The sequence below is a fragment of the Eubalaena glacialis genome, chromosome 5 (assembly GCF_028564815.1).
Source record: "Eubalaena glacialis isolate mEubGla1 chromosome 5, mEubGla1.1.hap2.+ XY, whole genome shotgun sequence".
Taxonomy (NCBI): Eukaryota; Metazoa; Chordata; class Mammalia; order Artiodactyla; family Balaenidae; genus Eubalaena; species Eubalaena glacialis.
Window position 1 is genome coordinate 37,211,372 of NC_083720.1, and position 17,478 is coordinate 37,228,849.

At 49.5% G+C, this 17,478-nt stretch overlaps 1 protein-coding gene across 1 annotated transcript in view; it reads right to left on the reverse strand.

Moving 5' to 3' along the window:
- Positions 1-17,478, reverse strand: part of STK32B (serine/threonine kinase 32B) — a 341,842-nt gene that overhangs the window by 9,109 nt on the left and 315,255 nt on the right. The window contains exons 8-11 of the mRNA XM_061191226.1: positions 16,009-16,125; positions 13,758-13,883; positions 10,995-11,126; positions 8,870-8,934 (exon numbers count right to left, since the gene is read on the reverse strand). Of these exons, the coding sequence (XP_061047209.1) occupies positions 8,870-8,934; positions 10,995-11,126; positions 13,758-13,883; positions 16,009-16,125 (440 nt within the window). The remainder of the gene's footprint in view (positions 1-8,869; positions 8,935-10,994; positions 11,127-13,757; positions 13,884-16,008; positions 16,126-17,478) is intronic.

Below are 17,478 nucleotides of genomic sequence, written 5' to 3' on the forward strand. Positions count from 1 at the left end.
AGAAGGAGCAAGGGCAGTCAGGTCTGGGCATCACGTCCCCAGCCCCTTCCCTGCACTGTCACCTGGGGCTGCTGGGAACACTGGAAGGTCGCTGCTCCAATCAAGGTAGCCTTCTCCCTGGATGACCTCCTTCTCCTCATCTCTGTCACCCACCGGGTGGGAACACCTTGCCTTCTCCGAAGCCCCAGTTCACCGCACAAGCTTCTATGACGCCTTTACAGCCACACCTTTGTAAAGTGTCCTTTGAAAATAAATTATCCTTGGAGTGTTTCCTCTGCAACTCTGACTGATACAACATGTTTCTGCTCTCCCACGAGGTGTCTCTTCCTTAAGTAAAAACTCAGTATAACTAACTGGCTGTTCCACTTTCAAACCTCATCACTTATTGGGAAGATCACCTTGTATGCAATACTTATCTCACAAATTCAGTAACAGCCTTTGGCCAGAAGCATTACAATTCTATTTTATCGGCTTTGCCTGAAGCAAAACCTATTTGAGGGAGTCTTAGGATGGCGTCAGCTATGCCATGGGTGTGATATAGCAAATTGTAGGGGATTATCTTACTGCGCATCCTCTCTATATACCCCTTTGCAAATGGATGAGCTCTGGGAAAACTGAAGGGATGGCAGCCCTGGTCTCTGAGCGATAGGGATTGAGATTTGATGAGTTCATCCTCCCTCAGCACCTCCTCATTGAATACCTACACCCACCCTTCCAGATAAGAATTAACAGCACCCATTCTGAGGGTGAGAAAAGGATAAGAGAGGATGAGCAACTGGTGGTAGGTCACACAGCTTTTCAGAGGGGAACCCCCGGCTCAAATGGAGGACCTGGCTCTTCCCATCTTCCCAGCTAAGTGCTCCTCCCTATACACTGGCACTAGTAGATTTCTCTCTAGATTTAGAGGTGGGGCTGACCTTTTACGTCTGAGCTGGCTTAAGGATGAGACTTGCTGGGTCCTCACTTCTGTGGGTTGGGGGACTAATGGTGTTCACCAAACATTCTGATTTGCCCCTCTCTGGGCACACAGCAAGATTGCACTTCCTGGCTCCTCTGGGGCTGGGTGCGGCCATGTGACCAGTTCTGGCCAGTGAGTATGAGTAGAAATGCTACCGTCAGGCTGGAGCATTGCCGATGCAAGACCCTCCCGAGGTCTCTTTCCCTCTGTCACTCTCACGGCCATGTTCCAGAGATGCTCCTTCAGTCTGCGTCCTGGAAGGATGGGGATGGTGTCATGGCAGCAGCAGCCCCCCAGCTAACCTGCCATGAACAGGAAACAGATCTTTGCTGTCGTAAGCCGCCAAGATTGGGAGTTTGTGCCTCTTTACGTTCAGAGAGGGGTTCTGGAGATCCAGACACTGGTCTGTTGGTGAATAATGGCCTCAGTCCAATTCAGGGCCAGAGAGTAACCATGGGAAAACCCTGGGGCTGCAGATTGAAATGAACTCTTTGACGGCCAAGGGACCTGAGTTGGTGTCCACTTTGGGGCCGGTACTTCCATGCCTGGGCAGCCAGCCCTCCCTGTCTCCTATTCCCCCGCCCCATCCATGTACAGTTACCACGTTCTACCTGCCTAGAGGAAGGGAGGAGGTTAGACAGAAAGCCAAGAGGGAACACCTGCCATTTCTTTATTAACCTTCCCCAGACCTCAACATCTGTCACTCCCTATTCTTTCCTCTCCTGGGCTCTATTTACCCTACGCTATCATCCTTACTTTCCAAGTGGAGTGGACCACCATCATTTTGCCTTTCCAGTGATTTTATAAATCTTATCTCCCTCTCACAGCTATTGATTGGCCTAAGGGCAGACACATGACCCAATCAGCACCAGTCAGAGTTCTCCAATGGCCAGATTTGATTGGTCCAGGGACTAGCACCTGACCAATCAGAGTTATTCCCTAGGGCACTCGAATTTGAGATCAGGAAAGCATTCTCTTTCTTGTCTTTCCTCAACTCCCTGTTTTATCTACTTTCTTGAGTTTGGTGGCAGAGCTGGGAGACTCTGGAGCTCAGTGTGTAGAAAGAACTGGTTTACAGTAAAAGAAAATGACTTTGATGTGCAGAGAAAAATAAATCACCGGAAGAAGGAAAGAGTGAGTTCAGGCAAGGTTCCTGGCCCCCGTCCCAGTTACTTTGGGATCACATTGCATTCCAGCACTTCCTGTGGCTACATGAGTCCTCCAGTAAGTTTCCATTTCACTGAAGCTGTTTTCTTTTTGTTTTCATCCCTTGTAGCCATGGTAGTCTCAGAGAATTCACCATTTATGCTGGTATCTGCCTCTCTAGACTCCTAGAGCCACGATTTGTGTAGGTTAAGCCATGGGACTTAGGTATGTGTTTTTTATATATATATATACACACACACATATATACATATATACACATACATATATATATATATATACATACACAAACACACACATATATATACACAACCCAATAAACCCCTTGTAAGTCGAAAATATCCTAAAAGTCAAAAATGCATTTAACATACCTAACCTACCGAACATCATAGCTTAGCTTTTCCTACCTTAAACGTGCTCAGAGCTCAACATCATTAATCATTAGAGAAATGCAAATCAAAACTACAATGAGATATCTCACACCAGTCAGAATGGGCATCATCAAAAAATCTACAAACAACAAATGCTGGAGAGGGTGTGGAGAAAAGGGAACCCTCTTGCACTGTTGGTGGGAATGTCACCACCACCACCACCATCATTTATTCTGAAACAGAACATTAGGTCCTATTTATAATTTTCAAATTTACACATAGCCTCATTTCACGTAAGGCCTATAAATACTCACATAAAAAATTAGGGTACCTCTTTTTTACTAGAGAAAACCGACTGAAGGGAAAGTAAAGATGGGTCTTTAAATGAGTTAAGTCTGAGCAGACCAGTAAGAGCATGTGCTTTACTGCTCGGGGCAACGGGGTTGTATACACTCGGGGCGATCTGTCAGGGTCTGCGTGTCTCCCTTGGCTGACTGAAAACCAAGGCGCCTATCTTTTATTGGTTGAGATTGATATGTCAAGATCAGTCACCCTTTTTCACCTGGCTGAAATTTTCTTTGATGGAGAACCGAGTGAAATGGACAGAGGGCCCTGATTCCCGTGTGATTTCTTGATTTCGAGTTTTCATGAAACTTGAGTTTTCAAAAGAGCCCAGAATCCAGTGGATGGAAGATGAGAGTTCAAGTCCTTCATCTTCCAATTAAGAGCTGCAAGAGCTTGGGCATAATAATAATAATAATAATAATAAGTACCTCAGGAAAATGTGATGAGTAAGGATTAGAGCAATGGTTCTCCACTGGCGGTGATCTGCTTGCCAGGGAACATGTGGCAATGCCCGGGGTCATTTTTGGTGTCACAGCTATGGAGATGCTACTGATATCTAATGAATAAAGGTCACAGATTCTGCTAAACATACTACAATGCACAGGACTGACCCCACATCAAAGAATTGATGTCAATAGTCATCAAGTGTCAACAGAGCTGAGGTTGAGAAGCCCTGGATTAAAGGAACAGGATCTAAAACCATAAAATCATGTACAGTTACTGTTAATAATATTATTAAACATAACATGTGCAGTGTCCGATTTTTTTTTTAATTAATTAATTTATTTTTGGCTGAGTTGGGTCTTTATTGCTGCGCGGGCTTTCTCTAGTTGTGGCTAGTGGGGGCTACTCTTCGTTGCGGTGCGCGGGCTTCTCACTGCCGTGGCTTCTCTTGGTGTGGAGCATGGGCTCTAGGTGCACGGGCTTCAGTAGTTGTGGCACGCGGGCTCTAGAGCGCAGGCTCAGTAGTTGTGGCACATGGGCTTAGCTGTCGCGCGGCATGTGGGATCTTCCTGGACCAGGGCTCGAACCCGTGTCCCCTGCATTGGCAGGCAGATTCTTAACCACTGCGCCACCAAGGAAGTCCCTCGATTTTTAAAATATAATGTTTTCAAGGGCTCCAAAGGTAGCTTAAATGTGCTTTTAAATGTTTTTATTTCTTTAAGAGAGGAAGCAGATAGAAAATTCAGCTCTCAAACTCCTTTCACACCAGGGGCTTCTTATCCTGCAAAACTTTGTCAAATGCTATTGAAAAGACCTTTTGGAAAAATCACCCCTGCTCAGATCTTTGGCCGAAATAGGAGGACAAGCCCCACAGTGCACTTCTCAGACTAATGGAAGCTCAGCTGCCCAGGCCCTGGAAGCCCCGACCAGGCCCTGGAAGCAGATGCTCCACCTGGCTCGGTGGCCTTTTGCCAGCTGAGACCATTAACCAATAATGGCTGCATTTCCAGAAAATTAGGCAGTGCTAATTTTAATCTTGTTCTCTGTTTAGAAACTGAAGTCCAGAGAGGTCAGACCTAGGGCATCTCCTCTACGTCTGCACAGTGGCCTAAGAATGTCTGCATCCCGCCATCTCCCCTGCAGGCTTCAAGCATCCTGAGGACATGGTCCTGCTAGATCCACTTCCATGACCCCAAGTCTCAGGTCAGGATTATAATGTATCTGTCAAAGGGCTGAATGAGAACCTTCTATGGGAGCTGCCACAGTAGATGGCCGGCCCGTGTCCCCTTGGCACTTCATGCCTATGACAGCTTCCTCATCCCACGGAGGGAGGGGAGTCTTTTCTCTGTCCAAGAATTTTTTCTAGTTGAGGAAGCGCACTTGGCCCATGCAAGAGGTAGGTAGCTATGCTGGGGCAGTTAGAGCCTTCAGCAGTATTTTTCCACCCATGAGGGCTCGAAGTTGCAGGTGAATGATCCAGGGCATAGGAGAAAGAGGGCTGGAAGGTTTGCAGTGTGTATGGCTGTTAGCATAACTGATGCCATCTCGGGCCTGTTCATTTCCTCCTGTCTTTCCACTGACCCTACCTAGGACTGTACTGTGTAGTAAATCTCTTCTCTGTCGTCAATGGATTTGTGATCATGAGGTCCAGGTAGCCTCTATGCTTTGTTAGTCTCCAAATAATGATAAACACCTTCGCTGACATATTCCTGGCACCCACCCATCATAAATCAGATAAGGTCTTGACTTAGGAATGCAATCCCTGTCTCCAAGCACTTACCCCCATACCCTAGGTTAACTATAAAATTGTGATGGTCCCTCGGAGGTGCGGAGTGCAGCTGCCGATGACTCCAGATTGCCATATGCCCCATCCAATCCGCATGTAAGTTACCCGCAATAAACTTCACAACTGTACTTTATGGAGCTGCCTGCCTTGCTGTTTGGTCTCAAGATACCTTCTCAGTTCGTTGGGCACTTTTCATTCCCTCTGTCCTCGGAGACAGTTTTAGATGGGGAATTCTCATGACTCAGCCCAGAACCAACTGGAGGATGCACGGTTTGGGCACACTGGTCTCCCGCAGAAATTCTCACCAGAACGACTGGAAGAACATGTTACAGTGCAGATCCCCAGGCCCATTCTCTCAGCTTCTGATTCAGAAGTATGCCGTGTTGGTTTCCTGGGTGTGGGGCTGGGGAGCTGTAACACGGTACCACCAGCTGGGTGGCTTATAGTAACAGAAATGTACTAGCTCACAGTCTGGAGGCCAGAAGTCTGAAATTAAGGTGTTGGCAGGGTTTGTTCCTTCTGGAGGCTTTGAGGGAGAATCTGTTCCAGGCCCCTCTCCTGGCTTCTGTTGGCTGTGGGCCATCCTTGGCTTTCCTTGGTTTGCACATGGATCACTCCAATCCCTGATGACATTTTCACACAGTCTTCTCCCTGTGTCTGTGTCTCTTTTCTTCTTAGGACACTAGTCATATTGGATTAAGGGTCCCCTGCTCCAGTGTGACCTCATCTCAACTAATTATATCTGCAACAACCCTGTTTCCAAATAAGGTCGCATTCTAAGGTCCTGGTGGCTAGAACTTCAGCATATCTTTTGGGGGGGACATAGTTCAACCTGTAACAGATGCAGCAATTCTAAATGCTAACAACCCCCCGGGAGATTCCGACATGAACCCCTGTGACTATGGCACTTCCTTCTGGTTCTTCTTTACAGAGCCTTCTGCAGAGACAAGGCCTGTGACAACCATGCATGGAGCAGGACCAGTCTGTTGCACTTTGACGGCCGGGCGTGCAGAGAATGAAAGGAAACAGAACTGCTGGAGGGAGGCAGCGAGGGGGCAGCATGGTCCCAGCGGAGCATGAAGGGAAGCCTGGCTCGGCATCTTGGCGTCCCCTACTGTCACCCCACTGGCCACATGTCTGAGGTCGGAAAGAAGGTACTTGACTTAATTTTCCAGCTACTCAAATGCCAACACAGCAGGTGCTTCAAAAACAGGATTGCAGAAAGAAGTGCAGGATGAATAGCACCGACTTTTTTTTCTTGGTTTAAAAGGAAATCTCTTGCTTTGGGGCAGATCATGCCTCATGAATTGACTTCTCACAGGCACTTTTGTAGATGAGAAACCGCAGCAGAGAGGGTTATGGGTAGATGCAATGTGGCTCCCTTCCCATGTACATTGTGGAGCAGGGATGGGGTTTGACATGGAGGGGTCGACGTGATACTCAGACAGCATCCAGACACCAAGCCGTCCACCTGGATAGTTTTATATGGTGGGTGGGGAGAGGCTGGGGGAAAGGTACTGCTCCCAGCACACCTGCTCTGACAGGTAGCCTATAGCCTCAGAGCCACTGGGGGGCACCTGAGGTGAACAGAGAGGCAGGGAGGAAAGAGCAGGAACCTCGGTGAAACCCGTGCACATCTCCCCTTACGGGCCATCTTCTTTCCTGCCTCCTGCTTTTGCATATGCTGGTCCTTGACCCCGCAGCCCCCATCTGGAAAATGACTTCCACCCTCTCTCTGTTAACAGTGCCAGCCTTACTTCAAATCCATGACCACAACTCTCAAAGGGGTCCTCAGCACGGCTGGGCGATCCTACTACATTTCCCTATCCATTCACTTTTCCACGTGAGAAAGAACACCTAATTGGTCGAAGCCACTATATAGTTAGATTTCTGCTAAAAGCAGCCAGATGCAACCCCTAAACAACACAAGGAGGGATATCTCATGTTCATTTTCTTTTAAAGGGAAACAACTTGGATTCTTCGGATTCCAGATTGAAGCATCTTCTGGCACGCAGCACAATATGCAATGTGATTGCTATCCGCTCGGGTCCGTCACCCCTCTGCCTTTTCACAGGCTCACATCTGCCATCCAGGCACCCTCTGAGGACCCTTCAGACATGCCTGAACTGATAAAAGACCCAAGGCAAGGTTGCCTGGAGCCCACCATCACTTTGGTCCAAAGTGCCCAAGCTGGTTTGAGCGGAAGCTCCCAGGACTGGGTGTCTGCCGCTGGGAGGGGACCGTGAGCCTCAGAGCAGGCAGGACCACAGGGAAATTGTGATGAGCTCTGAAACCACTCACCACGTCAGCCCCCGCCTGTCCCAAGTCTGACGGGCTGTGTTGCACAGGCGCTTCCTGTTCTGCTGGGACCAAGGACGTATTCCCGCAGGGGGTGAGGCTTGCTGCCCAGCTTGGTGTGTGTGTCTGGGCTAACCTGGGCATCCACCAGCCCTAGAGCTTTAGCTGACCAGGATAAATGACAGGCTGCAGTCTCCTTCACCTCCCCCAGTGCCCACTGGGAACGGGGCCCCGCCCTGCCCATCGACCCAAACAACTCTGCCCCGGGGCCCTCACCTCGGGCTGCTCCACCCTCCATGCACGCTTAGGGAATACAAACTTCTGAAACAGCTGTTGGCCCCTGTGTCTGCCACGCCGTCTCGTTCTCTGTGCATCGTCCTCACTCCTGGAACTCCACACCTTGCCCTCCTCGACCGTCAGGACTCAGCCGGGCATGGTGCCTCCAGAAGCTTCCCTGACACCCAGGCTGAGCCTGGCACCTGCTGTCGGAGCCATGCCTGGGCTGCCCTTTTCCATATCATGCATCCCCAGTGCTGCTGTCACCTGCTATAAGCTGAAAATGGTGGAACGCTGGTGAACGCCTAAGGGCCAACCTGGCATGTGTCCATCTGGCCCTCCTGGAGGGAGGGAAGCGTGTATCCGATCATCTCCACAAGCCCAAGGCCTAGTTGAGTGTTGGCCAAATGGGGCTGATGTGCTGTCAGTCCTGCCTACAGGGTTTCAGCTCCTGCTGCATGAGCCCATGGCTGCCCAAGCCTCTGCTCTGACTCATCAGGCACAGGCGGATGAGCCCCCAGATAGTAATGTCAGCTGGGACCAAGCCTGAGCCTCTGCTTCCTTGGCTGCTGTAAGGGCAGTCACGCGGCCAGGTCAGACCCCAGCTTCGCCCCTCCCAACTCAGCATCATCCTATCTCCTGCCAGCCCATGATGCTGGGGTCCTAGCACAGTCCACACCACCTTACCCCATCAAATAATAACAAGAACAATGACAACAACAACAACAATAATAGTAATCCTTTTCACGAGTCCTCCTACCATGCCAGGTATTGTATCAACAGCCTCATTTAACCTTACAACAAACACACTGCAAGGGAGAGATTTCCACTTTGTCATTGCTGAAAATGAGGCTCAGTGACGTTAAGTGACTTGCCTTAGGTCACTCTGGCAGCGGAAGAGCCAGGACTTGATCCTGGGCAATTTTGCTCCAGAGCTCGGGCACGTAACCATCTGTAGGCCTGCCCCTCTGTGCCAGCATCCTGTGTGCCAGCTTGGTCCTCCTGTGGCCACCCCACTTCACATGAAGACCCTGAGGCCCAGAGAGGTGAAGTTAGTGCCTTGCTCGGGCCACACGGCAGAGGCAGGATTAGAACAACGGGGTCCACCTGCTGCTTCCCTTCCAGCGTCGTGGCTGGCTTCATGGGGGGCCAGGGACCCCGATTCCCCCAGGGAGACTTTCTGCCCTTGGAACGGCTCTTCCCAGCAGATGCTGGTGGTGGACTTACTTCTCTCTGTTGAATATGATGAATTCTTTCCGCACCGTCTCCAGGCACTGCTGGAGGTGTCCATTCTGTCAAAGAGCACAGAGAGGGGACTGTAAGTGATGAAGCATCATCCAGGGAGTGAGGACGAGCAGAGACTGATCTAAATGGGACCACGGATGCTTGGGGCTGGGGACAATCGAAGTGGCTGGAGCAGCCCTGATTGTAGCGGCGGCTGTGCCACCGGGGGTGGGGAGGGGAGCTGGCAGACAGAGATGCTTTTCTCCATTTTAAGCCATTAAATCCAATTTAAAAGCCATGTTAAAACGGAATAGGAATTGAAAATCATGACCTTGGTTTCCTGATCACTTGAATGTTCATTAGTCCTAATTAAGAAGCATGGTGGGGAGAGGGAGAAATTTAAGGCCATCGTGCAAAGGTGCTCATTCTCCTCAGGAACAGGTGCCAAGGACCACCCGTCCCACGGATGCTCTGTAATACACGTCCCAGAGGCTGCCTGGATGCCGAACGCACACTGCATGCCTGTGCAGGAACCCCACACCCTTGTGCGCCCTTACGTACACACACCCAGCCCTTCCCAGGCCAACTTCTGCATTAGGCTCTGCAGGCACTGGCCTAGGCTCCACGATACTTTTAGGGGCTACAAAGATGTTTTAATTTCTTTTCAAATAAGCTGAAAAAAAATGAACTTTTAACATTGAAAGTTATATTCATCTTCCTACCAATGTAATCATGAATTACAATTCTTAATATATTTTGATGGAGGAAGGGGCAGTTGTGGGTTGAATTGTGTCCTCCAAAAAGATATGTTGTGGAATGGATAAAGAAGATTTGTATATATACAATGGAATACTACTCAGCCATGAAAAAGAATGAAATAATGCCATTTGCAGCAACATGGATGGACCTGGAGATTATCATACTAAGTGAAGTAAGTCAGAAAGAGAAAGACAAATACTGTATGTTATCACTTATATGTGGAATCTAAAAGATGACACAAATGAACCTATCTACAAAGCTGAAATAGACTCACAGACATAGAGAACAGACTTGTGGTTGCCAAGGGGGAGGAGAGGGTGGGGGAGGGAAGGAGTGGGAGTTTGGGATTAGTAGATGCAAACTATTATATATAGAATGGATAAACAACAAGGTCCTACTGTATAGCACAGGGAACTATATTCAATATCCTGTGATAAACCATAATGGAAAAGAATATGAAAAAGAATGTATATATGTGTATAACTGAATCACTTTGCTGTACAGCAGAAATTAACACAACATTGTAAATCAACTATACTTGAATAAAAAATAAAAAATAGAAAAAAATTTAAAAAGATATGTTGAAGCCCTAACCCCCTGGACTGGTGAATGTGAGCTTATTCGGAAACAGGGTCTTTGCAGATGGAACTAGTTAAGCTGAAGTCATCCTGGAGCAGGGTGGGCTCTACATTTAACGACGGGTGTCCCTAAAAGAGGGCCGTGTGAAGACACAGAAAGGAAAATGCCACGTGAAGACGGAGGGAGAGATGGGAGTGATGCAGCTGCGAGCCAAGGGATGTCAAGGGCTGCTGGCCACCGCCAGAAGCTGCAAGAGGCAAGGAGGGACCCTCCCTATAGCCCTTGGAGAGAGCAAAGCTCTGTCGATACCTGGTTTTGAACTTCTGGCCTCTAGAATTGTGTGAACACATTTCAGTTGTTTTAGGACACCAAGTGTGTGATACTTTGTGATCGCAGCCTAGAAAATTAATGCGGGGGCCCACAGAGTGTGGCCCTGGGTGCCTCCACAGTATAAAACCTTTGCAGCGGGTGCTGGGGGCTACTCGGAACAGCGCTGGTGTCGCTCAGCATCACTTCTTCTGCTCTTGATCACAGACACGGAGGTTCCTGCACTAGGAACAGTGCTAATGTGAATGATGAGAGCACGGATATGTCCATCTCCAGTGATGCTTTCACAGCGTCCTGCTATGAAAGACCACTTGTTCGATGGAGGCATTTTATTGACTGCAAATGAACGTATTTAGTGGGGCAAAGTGACAAGCCCCCCATCTGGCTAAGAAGCAGCTCAATCATATTCACTGGAGTATAGGATTCCTCTCTGCCTGGGGTCTGCTCCTGAGACAGCACTCACCAGAGGACAGCTGTCCTTCGTGCCATCTTTGGACCTGTTCTTTGCCAACCTCTTCTTCTTTTTGTGAAGTGGTTTGGATTCAAGAATCATTTCTTCAAGTTCAAATGTGGGATCACAGTTCAGTCTCCCTTTCTGAAAGGAAATGGAAAAGAAAACACGGTTTGTCTTTGTTCCGTGCCATTCAATTGTATTTTCATTCATTCATTCATCCATTCATTCAATAAATCATTCATTCATTCAACAAGTAACAATGAACTACTCCTATGGGATACATCAGCTACACTTTCTTCCTGATAATGAACGGTGACACATCCTTGCTGCACACGTCATTCATTTATCCCCATAATCCCGCCTACCTTGCACACCCCACTTATTAACATCCACATGTTCCCTTGATCTCCTTACGTATGTTCATTTTGTGAGGTTGAGTTCAGTTTTCCAATCTGTTCTTTTCACTTATTTTCTCATACTCTCCTTCTCATGTCATTACTACCTTTTCTATAAATATCATTTTTAACAATTCCATTTAAAAATACCATTTCTGGCCAAAATCTACCCAGTTCCCCATCCTGGTTCCCTGTTCTCCTGCAGCTAGAGCCAGCTGACCCTCAGGCCTGGCCCTGCTCTAGGCTGGGCTCCTGCCACTTTGGTCAGGAGCAGTATCGGTCTCCCTGACTTATCCCAGGTGGCTCTTTTCCATCCTGAGACCCAGCCCAGGATGCTGGCCCTCTCAGGCAGCACAGTCTGGTGGTTATAACATCAATAGCCCTGAAGGTGCTCAGAAGAAACACCAACCCAGTTCTGCTGCTTTCTGACCTTGAACAAGTTTTTAACTTCTTTGGGACTCAGTTCATTACCTGTAAAGTCTGGATAAGCATTCCTCCCTCATGCAAGATTAAATAAGTTAATAAAGTTCTTCATGTAGGGCCAAGTGAGAAGTGAGTCCTTGAGTAGGTGACCCTGTTCCTGATTGGATGGGGGCCAGGGAGGAGAGGGACCAGGCACAACCCCGGGGGGGCTGCCAGCCTTGCCACGGAGTCCTACAGCCTCACCTTTCACCTGCGTGTCTTTGAGGGAGACATATAACCTCTCTCTGCCTCAGTTTCCTCATCTGCGTAAAATGCAGCAGGCTCAGTGGGGTGATGAGGATTAACTGAGATAGTGTTTGCAAATCTTCTAGAATGGGTCCTTCCTGATCCATGGCGGGCCTGCAATGACTGACCACTCCCTCTGCTGCCCTGCAGTCCCAGCCGCCTCCCATGGGAGCCCTGGCCTTAAACCCCAACTTATAAGCGAGGGTCTTGCTACCTGCCATCAAACTTGCCTTGGCCAGGCTGCCTCACCCCTCGATGTCAGCCAGTGCCCTGCCATGGCCAGGGCAGGAGGAGGAACCAGGGCTTTGCAGATAGAACTGGGGCAAGGCCTGGCTTTTCCACTCACTAGCAAGTCCCTCAACCTCTCTGGCCCTCAGTTTCCATAACCGTAAAATGAGGGTAAGTGCTCCGAGCTTGCAAGGCTGGGGTGAGACAATGCAGGGAAAGCTCTTAGCCCAGTCCCTGCCCCAGGGTGGGTACCAACAAATGTTAATCACAGTTATTATTATTATTGTTTTGTTGGTGGTCTGATGGGGAGCAGTTCTACATTCTTTTCCCTTTCCCTTCTCGATCCTGGAGAGAGGTCCCAGCAGAACAGTCCCCACTGGGATTGTCTGTACTGACAGCTCTCCCCCACCTGCCCCTGCCGGGCTCCTCACACTGCCAACTTCTATGGCTCCACTAATAGTCCCCTTTCCCTTGGTGGCACATCTGTCCCCCACCATTCCCCCTCTCCCGGTGAGCAGGTCAGATTCCAGGCCCAAGTCTTTCCTGGCCTGATTTATCTTCCCTCCCTCCCTCCCTCCCTCCCTCCCTTCCCTCCCTTCCTTCCTTCCTTCAATGGAGGCTCTGGATCCAGACTGCCTGAGGTCAAGCTCTGGCTTTGCCAATTTCTCACTGAGTAATTGTGGGCAGTTTGCTTAAGCTGAGACTACTAACAGGGCCCCCTTCCCTGTTGTGAAGCTTATATGACATAATGTACATGAAGCTTTCGAACACGCTTAACCCTATTGGCTATTATCATTAACTGATCCATACTCATGTGACAAGCACATATCGAGGTCTTCTAGCAGCTTCTGGGGTCACCCATTGCTCTGGGATCTCTCTCAGGCGAAGGTCAGCCAACCCACCCTCTGAAGCTCTCGGGGAATGGCAGGTGCACGCAACAGAACGTGATTGACCGCTAACGTAGACCTAGGCACCTGTCCAGTGGGGAACCAGGGAGGGTGAGATCCACTCCAGGTAAGGGGGTGGAGGGGCTGGCTGGGAAAACGTCCCAGAGGAGGCAATGATTGAGTTTGCTCCTTATCCAGAAGGCAGTTACCAAGACCCTCCAGTGGACCACTTGCTGTGCTTTACGCTGAGTCTGGAAGGAGGGGTAGGAGATTTCCAAGTGGACAAGAAAGGCATTCCTGGAAGAGGAAGCAGTGTGTTCACAGGTATGGAGCTAAGAAACAGTGTGGCCAGAGGGGACAACTGCAGGCATCTGGGTGTGGACCTCGGAAATCAGGTACAAATCCACCCTGAATCTCAGTGAAACGTGATTCCTCTGGTGCTCAAGTGACCGTGGCCAGCAGGGCCCCCACTGGACAGCTTCTGGCGTCTTCCTGCCCGCCCAGGCGGGGGACCCTGCACAGGGCGGGATGCCGTCGAACAGGACCTCACTCACATTGGGTACGAAGCCGGGCATCAGGGCCTTCTCCCACACCGCGTCCCAGTTCATGTCGGCCAAGTAGGGTGCGCTCTGGACATCACCAAGGCTGGACAGACGGCTCTTGGGGTCCTTGGTCAGGAGCTGCAGGCAAAGGGCAAACGTGCTCGCTTGGGCAGTGCACCCCACCGAGGTTTTGGGGGGAATCCGAAGGCGGAGTCTTGGGAAAATGAAGGTGCCCCTGCTTTCTGCGTTCCATGAATGTCCTGCCCTGTTTGGGCTGCTGTGTTGGAAGTGTCACCTACACTCATCTCTTTATAGCCAGGGAGGAACTGAGGGGTCAGGCTGCTGGGAGGTCATCCAGCAATGGGCTCTTTGGACAGGGACTAGATTTTCGCCCGCCGTGCTCCCCTTGGGAGCTCGCACCCTGTGACATGCCACCTCTCAATGAGGTCTGCAGAGGCTTCCAATTAAAAATAAAAAGAATTAGCCACCTTGTTTTAGGACTTTCAGCTTGGTAATGGGATGCACAAAAGCATAATAAAATTTCTCCCTGGACAGCTATGAGGTGACCTCTGCAGTCTGAATGGAATGGCCTCATTTGTAGCCAAGGGGTCAACTTTTAGCATCCTTTCAAATGGAGTTTCTGCTAATAAGGGGTGATGCAGTAAAAGAAAAAAGATAGCCGTACAATATTACCTTGCATCCAGAGGGGTTTTCAGCTTTCAAAATACTAGCTTATCTGGTGCAAGAACACTGAGGCTAAAAGTGAAAGACGGGGCCCAGCCCTGGGAGGGTCACTCGGTAGCAGTGTGGCCCCGGCGGAGCTGCTGACTGCGCTGTGCATGTTTCCTCCTCTGCAAGTAGGAGGGATAATGGTGACTCTTCCACTTCCGGCTCATGATTCAGATGAGACACAAAGGGGGTGGGTGAGGAGCTGGGACACACCAAGGCAGGATGCCACAGCCAGCCGCTGGCAGGTGGGAGCTGGAGTCAGGACCCCCGCCAGTCGGCTCCCGCCCGTCACTGCAGCGAGTGGGCTACAGTCACACCACGGGAGGGGCACCTGGCAGGGTCCCACCTGCTGATCACGGTGGCCTCTCTCTAGGACCTGTCCCCAAAATGACAGGTACAGATTTAAACAGAGACGCTGCTTCAGTGCCCAGGGTAGGGCGGTGGTGGAGGGGGCTGGTCACCGTTTAGGGCAGCAGTTAGTTCTCTGACTCCATGGGTGGGTGGGAGGTGGAGGTGTTGGCGGGTGGGTAGAACTTCCAGGTGATTCCAATCAGCAATTGGTTAGGGACCACTGATGTCTAAAACCCAGGGGGTGAATCTCCCCTAAAGCAATTTAACTAATGAGTAATTCCCTAAATCATCTACAGAGTTTGGAGGGATTAAGAGCTGACAGCAGGAGTTCAGAAAGCTTGGATTTAAATCCTCCTCTGCCTCTAACAGCCCTGTGGCAGTGAGTGAATGATCTGCTTTCCCGAGCCTCAGTTTTCCCATCTCTACTATGGGGGCACTAACACTACTCCTCTCGCAGGGCATGTAAGGACTAAATGAGCAGAGCCCCCATATAACATTCCCTCAACCAGTGCTGGCTGCCGTCATCATAATTCCTTCATTAAAGGTGACTGATGCTGACCACATGCAAGGCTCGACTCTGTGTCTCGGAGGATTCCAAGTGAGTTTAGCTGAATGCCAGCCTCAGAAGGAGGGCGCCACGACCCACTGCCCATGCTGAACTCGAGCTTATCAGAACACAAACAGCAGGGCCCGCCCCACCATTTCTGATTCAGCAGGTCTGCAGGTGGAGCCTGAGAATCCGCATTTCCAACAAGCTCCCGGGGGATGCTGGTCCAGGAACCATGCTGGAGAACCACTGCTTTATTCTACTAGCAACAGTTCCCAGGAGAAGTCAGGACACGCCCAACGCCTTAAAGGTCAGCGAGTTAAAAGACGATTTGTAAAATTTTTAAAGAGCTATATGCATTAAATATTTCTAATTATTAGAAGCTTGCCGTGGAGTGAAAAGAGCCTGTGGGCTTTGTTGTCACAGACGTGACTACAAGCCACCCTCTCCAGCGGCTTTGTGATCTTGACGCGGGATGGTGAGCGTGCTTACGAGGAGGCGTTAGAGCACCGCTGACTTCATTATTTCCACCGCTGTCCCGCCGTTCGTTTTCTCATTCCTTAATCTGCTGGTCTGCCTGTTACTGCACCGAGTGCCCAGCTCCCTGGCCAGGCGGGCTGGCGGTTGCCCCCTTACCTTCTTCAGCAGGGCGACCATGCCCTTGCACCACGTGGAGGAGTAGTGGACACGCTCCACCTTGAACATGTTGAGGATCTCATCGATGGGAGTGGCCGAGTGGATTTCATATGGCCTCTGCAACCAAAGGACAACAGGCGGCATCAGAGAGGGAGACCCCACGCGGTTAAAACAGACATAGAGAACAGACTTGTGGTTGCCAAGAGGGAGGGGGAGGGGGAGGGATGGAGTGGGAGTTTGGGCGGTGGGATGTATTGGGAGATTGGGATTGACATATATTGATATCATATATCATATGATATATCATATGATGGTATCATATCATATATATTGATACCATGTATAAAATAGATAACTAATGAGAAGCTACTGTATAGCACAGGGAACTCTACTCAGTGCTCTGTGGTGACCTAAATGGGAAGGAAATCCAAAAAAGAGGGGATATATGTGTACGTATAGCTGATTCACTCTGCTGTACAGTAGAAACTAGCACAACATTGTAACGCAATTATACTCCAATAAAAATTTTTTTAAAATAATAAAATAAAATCAGCTCTGCGCCTTTAAGCTCCAGGCTCAGCCTTAATCTGTTTGCGTGGCTGTGGAGAAAGCCAGGTCCTTCGACAAGATACTGGCACATATTAAGATCCATATTCCATCTGCGTCTGGTAAAGAGTTCGACGGATGCTCGGTTCTCACTCATTGGCCTTGGGATGTCTTGACTCAGAAAACCAAGTGGTCTTTATAAGGTAAAGTAATTACATGTTCTGCTGGTGAAAGTGATTTTGGCAGCAGGGCACTGGATATACTCGTTATAGAGTGCAGGTGCGTCTCTATTCCAGGAAACTCAGTTTACAAAAATTGTCAATTTACCGAGAAATGGAAGAAACAGGAAAAGAACTGCAGTAGACCTGTTATTTTAACTGTTAGAGCTGAGCTGGGCCTTGGGGACCACCTCATCCAATGTTTTTTCCCCCAAATCTTTTTACTCAAAATGCCAAACATAGAACAGATGAAAGGGAATAACAGTTCCCTGGGTTATTTAAACCTCCAAAGCCTGGAGAAACATTTTTTTTCCCGTATGAACTGTTGAATCACCTCTTCAGGGTCCTATACTTCCAGGAAACACAGCTTGAAAACCCCTCCCTTTATGGAGATATAAAACCTGGAGGGGCGAGGTCCCAGAGTTCAGTTCCCCCCAGGTTTCTGACTCCCAGCTCAGGGCTCTCTCTGTTTGCTTTACCGAGGGACAGAAAGGCGGTGCTTAACCCAAGGGCTGCCTCTCTCCCTTTCTTGGGTTAATATACCAACAGATTCCTTGTCTCTGTGGTTGAGCCCACCATCCGGTGTGTGCCCAGCGGTTCTTAGTTCTGCTCCAACCTCTAGGAGGGCTACGCCCCTCCCTCTATTAGCCATCGCCCACGCCTTCTCTGTCTACTGAACCCTAAGGAGAAGTGCTGACAGGGGTCA